The 10,232-nt window shown below is 42.8% G+C and overlaps 1 protein-coding gene across 1 annotated transcript; it reads left to right on the forward strand.

The window, feature by feature from the left end:
* Window positions 1-1,338: 1,338 nt before the first annotated feature.
* Window positions 1,339-9,538, forward strand: ltv1 (LTV1 ribosome biogenesis factor). The gene is made up of 11 exons (XM_080832290.1): window positions 1,339-1,498; window positions 1,870-2,001; window positions 2,574-2,795; window positions 3,128-3,215; window positions 3,535-3,658; window positions 3,979-4,204; window positions 5,006-5,133; window positions 5,424-5,563; window positions 6,079-6,131; window positions 6,570-6,770; window positions 9,156-9,538. The coding sequence occupies exons 1-11, from the start codon at window positions 1,496-1,498 to the stop codon at window positions 9,264-9,266; spliced, it is 1,428 nt and encodes a 475-aa protein (XP_080688416.1). The 5' UTR covers window positions 1,339-1,495; the 3' UTR covers window positions 9,267-9,538.
* The last annotated feature ends 694 nt before the right edge of the window (window positions 9,539-10,232 follow it).

The raw sequence follows: 10,232 nt of genomic DNA on the forward strand, positions 1-10,232 counted from the left end.
AGATTTATCACAAGGCCAGAAATGCCTGCCTGAATAAAAAAGTTTTAAGTCCAGCTTTAAAGGAGTCCAGCGTCTGCGTTGCCCTTAGGTGGTCAGGAAGGTTGTTCCATAAGTGTGGCGCTGCCGAGCAAAAGGCCCGGTCGCCCATGGTGCGGAGCTTGTTTGAAGACCTGAGGGTGCAGGTGGAGGTTTGGGGAGTAATTAATTCTTGCAGGTATGGAGGTGCATGTCCATTTATGCATGTATGAGTGATTATAAAGACTTTGTAGTCAATCTGGAAAGAGACAGGGAGCCAGTGTAGTGAGTGTAATATTGGTGTTATGTGCTCATATTTCCGGACCTTCATCAGAATCCTGGCAGCGCTGTTTTGGATGTATTGCAGCTTCTGGATGTTCTTGCCAGTGTTCCATAGAAAAGTGAATTACAATAGTCCAGTCTTGAGGAGATAAAGGCATGGACAAGCTTCTCTGCATCTGATAGGGTTAAAGTGGGGCGGAGTTTGGAGATGTTTCTTAGATGATAAAAAAAGGTTTTCCACAGGTGTTTTATATGATCATTAAAGTTCAGGTGAGAGTCAAACCAAACTCTGAGATTAGTGACTATGGAGGAGAGGGGGATGACCTGGCTGTCGAAGGTGAGATGAGTCAAGGAGGATGACTGAACCTGGTGTGGAGTGCCAACAAGAAGGGCTTCATATAATTCAGTTTAAATGAAAAAAACTGCATCATTCATCATTCATGAAATATAGTGACCAGTCCCTGGCAACCAGTCCAAACCCACCAGTGAGCTCACACAGACTGTGTGCCAAGGTGAAACATTTCATCATATTATTCTCTGTTAATTTAAACATACCCAAATGTATACACACATGCAATCACAGACAGCCAGCCTTGAAGGAATAAAATGTAAGAGGGAATGTAGGCACTTGCCGATAAACAGTAGCTTAGTTTATAGTTAAAATATTTGGAGTTATTATTACTATTATTAGAGCTCTAATTAATCATAAACTGTTGTAGTATTTCCAAAAATAAAAAGTAAAACATTTACCTAGCATGCAATTGTATTACGTAATCTTCACCATGAGCTTTTCCATCGTCACTGTCCTGCACGATTAGTCAAGTCTGATCGATTCGTACAGTCTGTTGGACTGAACCAAAACTTTTTGTCAATAATATGTTATATCTCTACTGTCTCACTTGGAATAATGAAATTAAATCCGTGAACTTATGGAAAACCTTTACTGTTGATTAATATTGTCTTCATCTGAAGACCCGTGATGAGTGAAATAAGTGGCACATTTTGTACTTCCGGTTTAGCGCGTCAGTGGTTCAGCTTCAACATGGTGGTAGACGCGTGTGGGTCTGCATGTGGAATTAACAAAATACACAAACAATAATACATTTTGTGTGTCATCCCAACGGTCTTAACGTTTAAGTTTATATTTCACTTCGGAGAGGAAATAACTGATTTGTGGAAACGCTAATCAAAGGCAGAAATGGTAAGAATTCTACAGTTAACCTAGGTTATTTTTCTTGGCATTTAAATTGAGGTTATCCTAGCTACAGCTATCGGCTATCGTGAGAGACATAATCTGCTAGATGTAGTTGTATTGTTTGCGAAAATTGTAAAATTTTCTCAAAGTAGTAATGTTGACATCGATATGTCTTGAAATTGTATTCGTACGCATATGTTATTCAGCTACATGTTGTATAGCACGTAAGTTAGCATGTAAGTTAGCACATCAGTACTCAGACTTTCGTTAACTACATCAACATGTGTACCAGTTATTGTTTGACTTGAAAACTGCCATACAGCTTGGCAGTTAATGATTTGTGCCACCCCTTAACCGCTGAGTGTCCTCCTCCTCAGCCGCACAAAAAGAAGAAGTCGTTCATCGACAAGAAGACATCCGTGTCCTTCCACCTCGTCCATAGGAGTCAGAGAGACCCTCTGGCAGCGGATGAGAAGGCTCCCCAGCATGTGCTCCTACCCGCTGCGAAGGTGAGAGGAAGGCACCCCTGACATTCATAGTACATCATGCTCGTAGAGGACAGTAATAATGCATTTATATCAAGTTCTCCTTACAGTTACTGTTTAGAAATTCAATGGACGCTGATTGAAGTTTTCATAATCTTCTTTCTCCATTTGGAGTATTGAGACTATAAGTCAGTATTATACCACTGTTGGTGTAAATAGATGTAGAAATCGGAAGCGGTGTGGAGGTAAAAACATTTAAACCAATCAATCAATCAATCAATTTGTTTATTTGATCAAGAGGGACAGGGTACATTTATGAACATTAAGATGTAAATGAACCCAATTATAGACAAAAGGCTAGTTTCCATTGGCAGCCCCCCTGCCAGAGTGAAAAAGGCTATACAAACAAACCTAAAAGGCATTAAGTTGACTACCCAGGTTCTTATGTAATACACATAGTTTGCTTAGCAAATTCCAGTTTTGTTTGTGTGCCTTGGCAATGGCATCCTTTGTATCTGATGCTGAAATGTTTTGCATACAAATCTGTGTTTTTTTTTTCTCTCTCTCCTTGTCCCGCTCTATCTCCGTTGGCGCAGGCGGAGGTTGAAAAGCGCCGTGAGGAGCAGCGAGAGTTCGGCGTGTTCTTCGACGACAACTACAACTACCTGCAGCATCTGAGGGAGGGGACAGGGGTCACCGAGCTGGTGGCCTCTAACTTCCCCCAGAAGAGCGCCACCCCCCAGAAGAGCACCACCCCCCTGCGAATCCGAGAGAAGGATGAGGATGGTGAGGAGGAAATGGAAATCCACGTCATCCCTGTAAGGATCAGAGATTTTTTGTTGTTGCTCGTCTCTGTCTGTTGTAGATGGCAGAGTTTTACCGATGCCAGTTGTTGTTTCTGCCGCACGTTCAAAAGTATTTGTAGTGATGACTTATAACTTCTTTGGCTAAGATGTCACTGCAAAAATCTGGTGCTCTCTGGAAGTTTATGATGTTTGCTGAGTACAGATCTTCTATTGGAGCCAAAGGTTTGAAAGGGTCAGCATTAGAACTCTATAACGAGAGCTCTGTTGTGTAGATCTGTTGCTGTTTAAAGGTCTTCTCATAAGAACCCCCCCCCTCTCTCTCTCTCTGTCTCTCTGACTCACAGGCAGCATCCATAAATTTGCCCTCCTCAGTGTTTGCCTCAGAGTTTGAGGAGGCAGTGGGGCTTCTCAACAAAGCCGCCCCCATATCAGGTGAGCGGCACATACCGGACCTGTCACACATACCGCATCAAGCATAAATGAAGACACCCATTTACTACACATGCATTAACCAGCATCTTTGCTACATTTAGTTCAGTTCATGAGTGAAATCAAAAGTAACGGAAGTTTCCAAGTGAATTTGCGTTAAATTCTCTGTGAAAATGATGTCTATCTGAACACTTGATAAACCCTGTAGAAAGCCTCAATATGAAAATAAATATAACTAATAGAAGTAGAAATTGAAATAGAAGTCACCAGTAGGTGTTACACATGAATGAGACGTATTCCCGTTGCCATGGTGATCATCTAGGGCCCCGGCTGGACATGGATCCTGACATTGTGGCTGCTCTGGACGATGACTTTGATTTTGACGACCCTGAGAACGTCCTCGATGATGACTTCATCGTCCAGGCCAACACAGGGCAGGCCGTAGGGTAAGTGCAGAAGGGAACTCCTCTTTTGATCCAGTCAGTCAAAACTCCAAGTTCATTGTGAAATTCATATATTATTAATATATTATATTATTTGATATTTAGTTCCTGGTGCGAATATACACCATCTGAGGAAACTCTTCACAGAAACTTTATTATTGTTTTGTTTTTCACTCATGAAAACCAAACTTGCATGATGCTCTGACGGCTACTGCTGTTGGTTTACGTCCCTCAGAATCCCATATTTAAATTGAGCCTTGAGGTAAACTCTGAGCTGGATGATCAATAAAAGTGCTAAATGATTTCCAACCTCTGTTTCGCAGCGGAGATGAAGATGATGACGAGTGGGAGGACACGGATGAAGGTGAGAGCGGCGAGGGGAGCGACTGCGACTCGATGGGCGGCCTGTCGGACGGCGATGAGGAAGGGAGACGGGAGTTCCTGTTCATGAAGGAGGAGACGAGGAGTCGCTTCACCGAGTACTCGCTCACCTCGTCCGTCATGCGCCGCAACGACCAGCTGACGCTGCTGGACGACCGCTTCGAGAAGGTGAGCAAGAAACAACGCTGTTTGGAGGAGGAAGTGAGAATTTTTGAGGCTGAGGTTAGAGGTTAGAGGTTGAAGTTGCGTCACGGTTCCCCAATAAGCATCTCACTCCACTGGACAACGGCTTTCAAGAAGGTGAACGAGCACCGACACCGCTTGGATGAGACGATCCGAATTTTAGTTTAGTAGAGCTGATGTTTGTGCTTTTGAAGTCGGGGTTGCGTCACGCGTCACAACGCCCAGCTCGTGCTGCTGGACGACCGCTTTGAGAGAGTGAACGCGAACCAACACTGTTTGGAGAAGGAAATGAGAATGTTTGAGGTTTGCATCATGCGCAGCAAAATTATGTGTGATGCACTTGGTGAGGGAGAACCAACACCATTTTGTTTGAGTCAAAGCTTGGCTAAAGGCAAAGGTTGCCTGTATTCGTCTCGCAGGAAATGCAACAGTGTTAACACTATATATTACTAAAATTGTTAGGTGGATACTATACTAGACTACTATTACTACGCCTTACTAGTTTTTGTTAAAATTTGAATGCCCTTGGACATTTTATGAATATAACTAGATACCTAGCGCATTCATTCTTCTGATTTTAACTGTTGAACCTTTTTGTTTCGGTTGATTTGAAGTCCCTGTGTTCATAGGTACCCTTTACTGTTGGGTCATATCTGATCTCTCCTTCAATGTCTGCGTCTGTAACCATGTGTGTCTTAAGTCTTCAAATGTTCAAGACCATAACCGCATGTCTGCGCTCTGCTCCAGTGGTCTAGACTGACCATATGTGTGTGTTCTCTCGTTCAGTTCTACGAACAGTTTGACGATGATGAGATCGGAGCGCTGGACAATGCTGAGCTGGAGGGCTTCATCGACCCCGACAGCGTAAGGCTGCGAGAGGTGCTCAACGACTACTTCAAACAGAAGGAGAAGGAGTAAGTGTGTGTGTGAATACGTGACCGAGACTGAGAGTCAGATGGTGAATGAGAGAGACACACAGCTAAAGAAAGAGAGTACAATTTGCTTATGGAAATCTTATGTTCTTGACTACAATCGACACCCCTATCCAAAATGATACCAACACTTCTTGGTCCCGCTGAGAAGTGGGACTGTGAAACTATCATAAGTGAGTGTGTGTGTGTGTGTGTGTGTGTGTGTGTGTGTGTGTGTGTGTGTGTGTGTGTGTTCAATGTTACCAACACTTCTTGGTCCACGTTTGCTTCAGTTGTCAGAAGCTGGACGACCTCGGCCCAAAAGAGCTGCCTGCAGGAAACGAGGAAGAGGATGACGAAGATGAAGACCAGGGGATGGAGACGCTCGTAGTCGAGGCTCCCGCCGAGAAGTGGGACTGTGAAACCATCATAAGTGAGTTCTTGTGTGTGTGTGTGTGTGTGTGTGTGTTCATGGTGGACTGCAAGTCTCATATGCAGCTTTGAGGTTACCAATCCCCCAACTAGTTATTAGACTGCCCTCCCAAGGTGTGTGTCTGTGTGTGTGTAATGCCTTCAACATTTGTTAGCCAAAGGCGTGTGTGTGTGTAATGCCTTCAACATTTGTTAGCCAAAGGCGTGCGTGTGTGTGTGTGTGTTTTAATGCCTTCAACATTTGTTAGCCACAGGCCTGTGTGTGTGTGTGTGTGTGTGTGTGTGTCTGTGTGTGTGTGTGTGTGGACTCATTTTCATTTCTTCATTCTATTGTTTAAGTTCCGCTGGAATTCCACACCTCTGGTGTGTTCCTCTGTTTCTCTGGATGGCACTTGTTTCATGTTGTATGGACATAACGCAGAGTTATTTGATCAACATGTATGGACATAAAATGACTCGGCGTAATCAGCATGTGTTTTCACTGATCAAAGATCATCGCTGTGATTTTCCTTACAGGCACGTACTCCAACTTGTACAACCGCCCTAAGATCATAGAGGAAGCGCCTAAGGTAATTAAACCCTTACTATGACTCAGAATAATGGAATTGGAAATAACCTCTTACACAAGACATAAGATTTGTAGACTGCATAAGAGGATTAAGAGACAGATTAAGATTTTCATTATGCCTGCAGATTAACAGTGGTTTTAATTCTAGGGTCTTATTTATTAACACAATGAAAACTATGAAATGGGCCTTTGTCCTTTATGCAACCAGAGTAAATTTGGCCACAATGATATTCTGAAAAACAGAAGAGGAGGAGGAATAGTCTCTGAGTAGTAATGGTAGCTGGTTTTATGTTTTTTTTTTTTGAGGGGGTGGTGGTGGTTGTTGTTGACAAACACTAAACTTTTACCACTGCAAGATGTGTGATTCGAACAATCACCATAGTGATCACAAAACATTCCTGCACATATTACATTGACTGAACCTGTTTGTTTGTTTCAGTCCAAAGCCATCTGCGTCTCCGCCAAGACGGGCATCCCCCTGCACGTGCTGCCAACGCGGGGGCCCACGGCGCGCCAGGTGGAGCGCATGGAGCGTATCAACGACTCTGACCTCCCCCGGGCTGCCACGCAGCAGCGCCCGCGCAACGAGAACACGGACGACCGCAAGGCCCGCAAGCAGGCCATCAAGGAAGAGAGAAAGGTGAGAGGGAGAAGGGAGAGGTGGGAAGGAGAAGAAGGAGAGGAGGGAGGGAGGGAGAGGTGGGAGGGAGGAAGGAAGGAAAAGAAACGAAAATAAACAAAAACACTCAAGCCATCTGATTAGAAGTGTCACGTTGGTAATTAAAGGCACCCAGTGCAACTTTCGAGGCTTAAAAATAAACATTCAATTTCTAGTCTTTTTTACACGTAGTAAGTTTCAATAACTCCATACCATTACATATCGACATTCAAGGAGCAAAGATGAGACGTCGTTGTGTGGTGAGAACTGATAGAAAATCGATAACAACAACAATCGCCGCCATTTTCTTTATTTATTGGTGCCCACAATAAATAAAGCAGGATTCCAGTCAATGGAAAAATGGCCTCTCCCCAACGGCGATTGTTGTTGTTTACGATTTTCTATCAGTTCTCACCACACAACGACGTCTCATCTTTGCTCCTTGAATGTTGATATGTAATGGTATGGAGTTATTGAAACTTACTACGTGTTAAAAAGACTAGAAATTGAATGTTTATTTTTCATTAAATGTTAATATAAAGTTGCACTGGGTGCCTTTAACATAATGTGCTCTGATAATATGTTATCATAAAGTAACTACTCAAAAGAGACTTATAAAAGTGACATTATGTCCGTGACTGTAATAAGAGTGACGTCCATGATGGTAATGAAGAAAATTCTTTAGAGTCTCTGACTGCTGCAGCTCCAGTTATCCAAAACACACAAGACCTAAAACACACGAGACGAAACATCCCAGAATGCCTCCTAGTAGTGGTAGTTAATTTCTGAAAACGCCCTTTACTTCCCTAGTACATCACAACGAAACCCCGGTCAAGAAACGAGGGATTCCTAACCGTCGTTTGTTTCTAAAGGCTGTAGAGTGATGGCAGGAAAGAAGGAAGCAAGTTAAGATTTCTGATTCAGACGACACGTGGTTTAGACTGTGGTTAGCTTTTTTAAGTTGCGGTTTCCCGGTTTCGTCCTCTAACTGTAAGACGGTTGGCCTCTGGTGCAGCCTGGTAATTGCCACGACTGCTCACATGATGATGGGACTTTACAGTTGCTTATTACCAACTAAGTAAATTTGGCATCGAGTGTTATGACTACAAATAACAGTATATGGCATCAAATAACAGCATATGGCATCAGTCGTGATATTTTTGTGACATAACCTCTGTCGCATGGCAAGCTCCAAGTAAGGAGTCTTTGTTCATGTTGGCCTTCATAACTAATCAAATCCGCATCTCAAACCAGAGTTTATCATATGGTGAAGAAAATGTCCTTTCGGTCATTTTCCAGTGTATCAAGTATCAAAAGGCGTATTCCCTGACTGCTTTGTGACTTGTTTGCAAACAGATTCAGAAACGAATGAATAAAAAAAGATTCAATAGTGACATTTCACTGGAACCATCCATTATAAAACTGATATGACGGTGATTATGATAATAGCCATCATTGCAGAACCATCCATTATAATACAGATGATTGATGATATGATATTAAAGATAATAATAGTAGCCATCAGTACAGATAGCTTATGCATTAAAATACAGATGATGATCGCCATCATTGCAATGGTATCATGATGGTCAATTTCCAATCTAATGTGTTCTTTATAAACATATTGGATTAGCATCTGAACCCAGAGTTTACCTAAGGAGAAGAGAACATCTGGAAACGACTTTCTCAATCTCACCACAAGCTTCCCATTCCCCCAGTGCTGGCTGCTTATTCAAGCCACTTAGAAGGGCTGTCGTAGCGCCTATTTTAATGTCCTGGTTCAGATTAACAGTCTTTTTGGGGTGATCTTTGAACATGTAACAGGATTAATTGCGGTGGATACTTAAGACTGCTGCAAGTGATACCTGTTTAAACAGACCTAGGCCAGCAGATTAGCGTACATTCTGATAACACACCCACTGAAATAGATTATCTCCGAATAATAAATAGTCTCTGGCTCTTATCTCGGCCTCTATATTAAGCAACCGTTAACTGGTACAGCTCTATTAACCAGTCACGAAACCTGCTACGAGAGAGAGGCTTTGGCTTCACACAGCGCATTGAAGACTCCTGTGGCTGCCAAGTCCGTCAGACGATTGCAAAAACGACGTCACTCACAGCAGTCTTAAATGGTAGTTTTGCGTCAGAGAGCGTGTCCCACAAGTCCTTACACAGCTGTTGGGGGTGATTTTAATAGTAGCAGTTGTAGAAGCGGCCTGCGCAACCCAAAGTGTTAAATGAACACGCCTCTTTCCAGGAAGGCTTTTCTGTGAGTCATGCAACCTAGAACGACGCATGAGAGTCTTGTACAAGAACCTAGAGCAAGTTATTTAGCTTGACGCTATCCATCATTTCCTCCCATGACAGGAACGGAGGACGGAGAAGAAGGCCAACCAGATGGCGTTCAAGCAGGAGAAAGCTATGCAGGAGAAACAGATGGTGGGGCTGAGGGCCAACGTACAAGGCCTGAAGCTCTAACAACAACAACAACAACAACAACAAAACCAGTCCTGCAACAGGTCCCTGTGTGCTCATCACTGCTCATCAAACTCAAAACTGGTTGATTGACTGACTGCTCCTTCCCATTCAGGAATCAGGAGACAAGCACATGGAATAACTGACCTAAGAATCACGTCTCACCATAGGTTTACCGACCGATTACTCTTTTCATGGTCTTTTTCCAGGGAGGTGCTGGAGAGTGGTGACATTCATTGTATTTAATTTGTATTAAACACCTTGTATCAAAACAACATGTGTACACATTTGTTAACTGGGGTACATTGTGTGCAAAACATACAAAGGTAGCTGCTACAATCATCACATTTTACCCTGTTGTCCTTTAAATCATGTTCAGTTTTACCATGTTGTCCTTTTAAATAATTTTCACAAAATGGGAAAAACATCACATTCCCTGACTGCCTGTATTTAGGATATATTGCAGTGCATGGAACCAGTTTCACATCATACGGTACAGAAGATTCTTCACTGAAACATGCTACCATATACTGTCACTACATTTCCTGATAGTATCACACGGTCATAAGTTAACTTTGCTCAGACTACTTGGGAATCTTGTTGGGATGACCTGGTTAGATCACTCATGCAGGTTTCAACTTCAGTGTTACCAACAGTGTTCTCTTTGGTGTCCATTGAGATGAGGCAGTGTTTTTATACATGTGGGAAATACACAACTAAACACCGAATAGCTGCATAGGACATTGCAGATGCAACTGTCAAACTCATTTACATATATATATTTTTGGAATTTACTACAGTGCTTTACACTTGCTCTGTCCTTTCTGCCTATATTGTGTAAATGTAAGGATATACATTTTTCCATGAGCAAGATGGACATGGACATTTTTACTTGATACAGTTTCTGTATTGTTCCCTGTCAACCCCTGTGTCCGAACAGGGCTCCCACGAATGCCCACTATGGCCTCT

This window comes from Sprattus sprattus (assembly GCF_963457725.1).
Source record: "Sprattus sprattus genome assembly, chromosome: 1".
Classification (NCBI taxonomy): domain Eukaryota; kingdom Metazoa; phylum Chordata; class Actinopteri; order Clupeiformes; family Clupeidae; genus Sprattus; species Sprattus sprattus.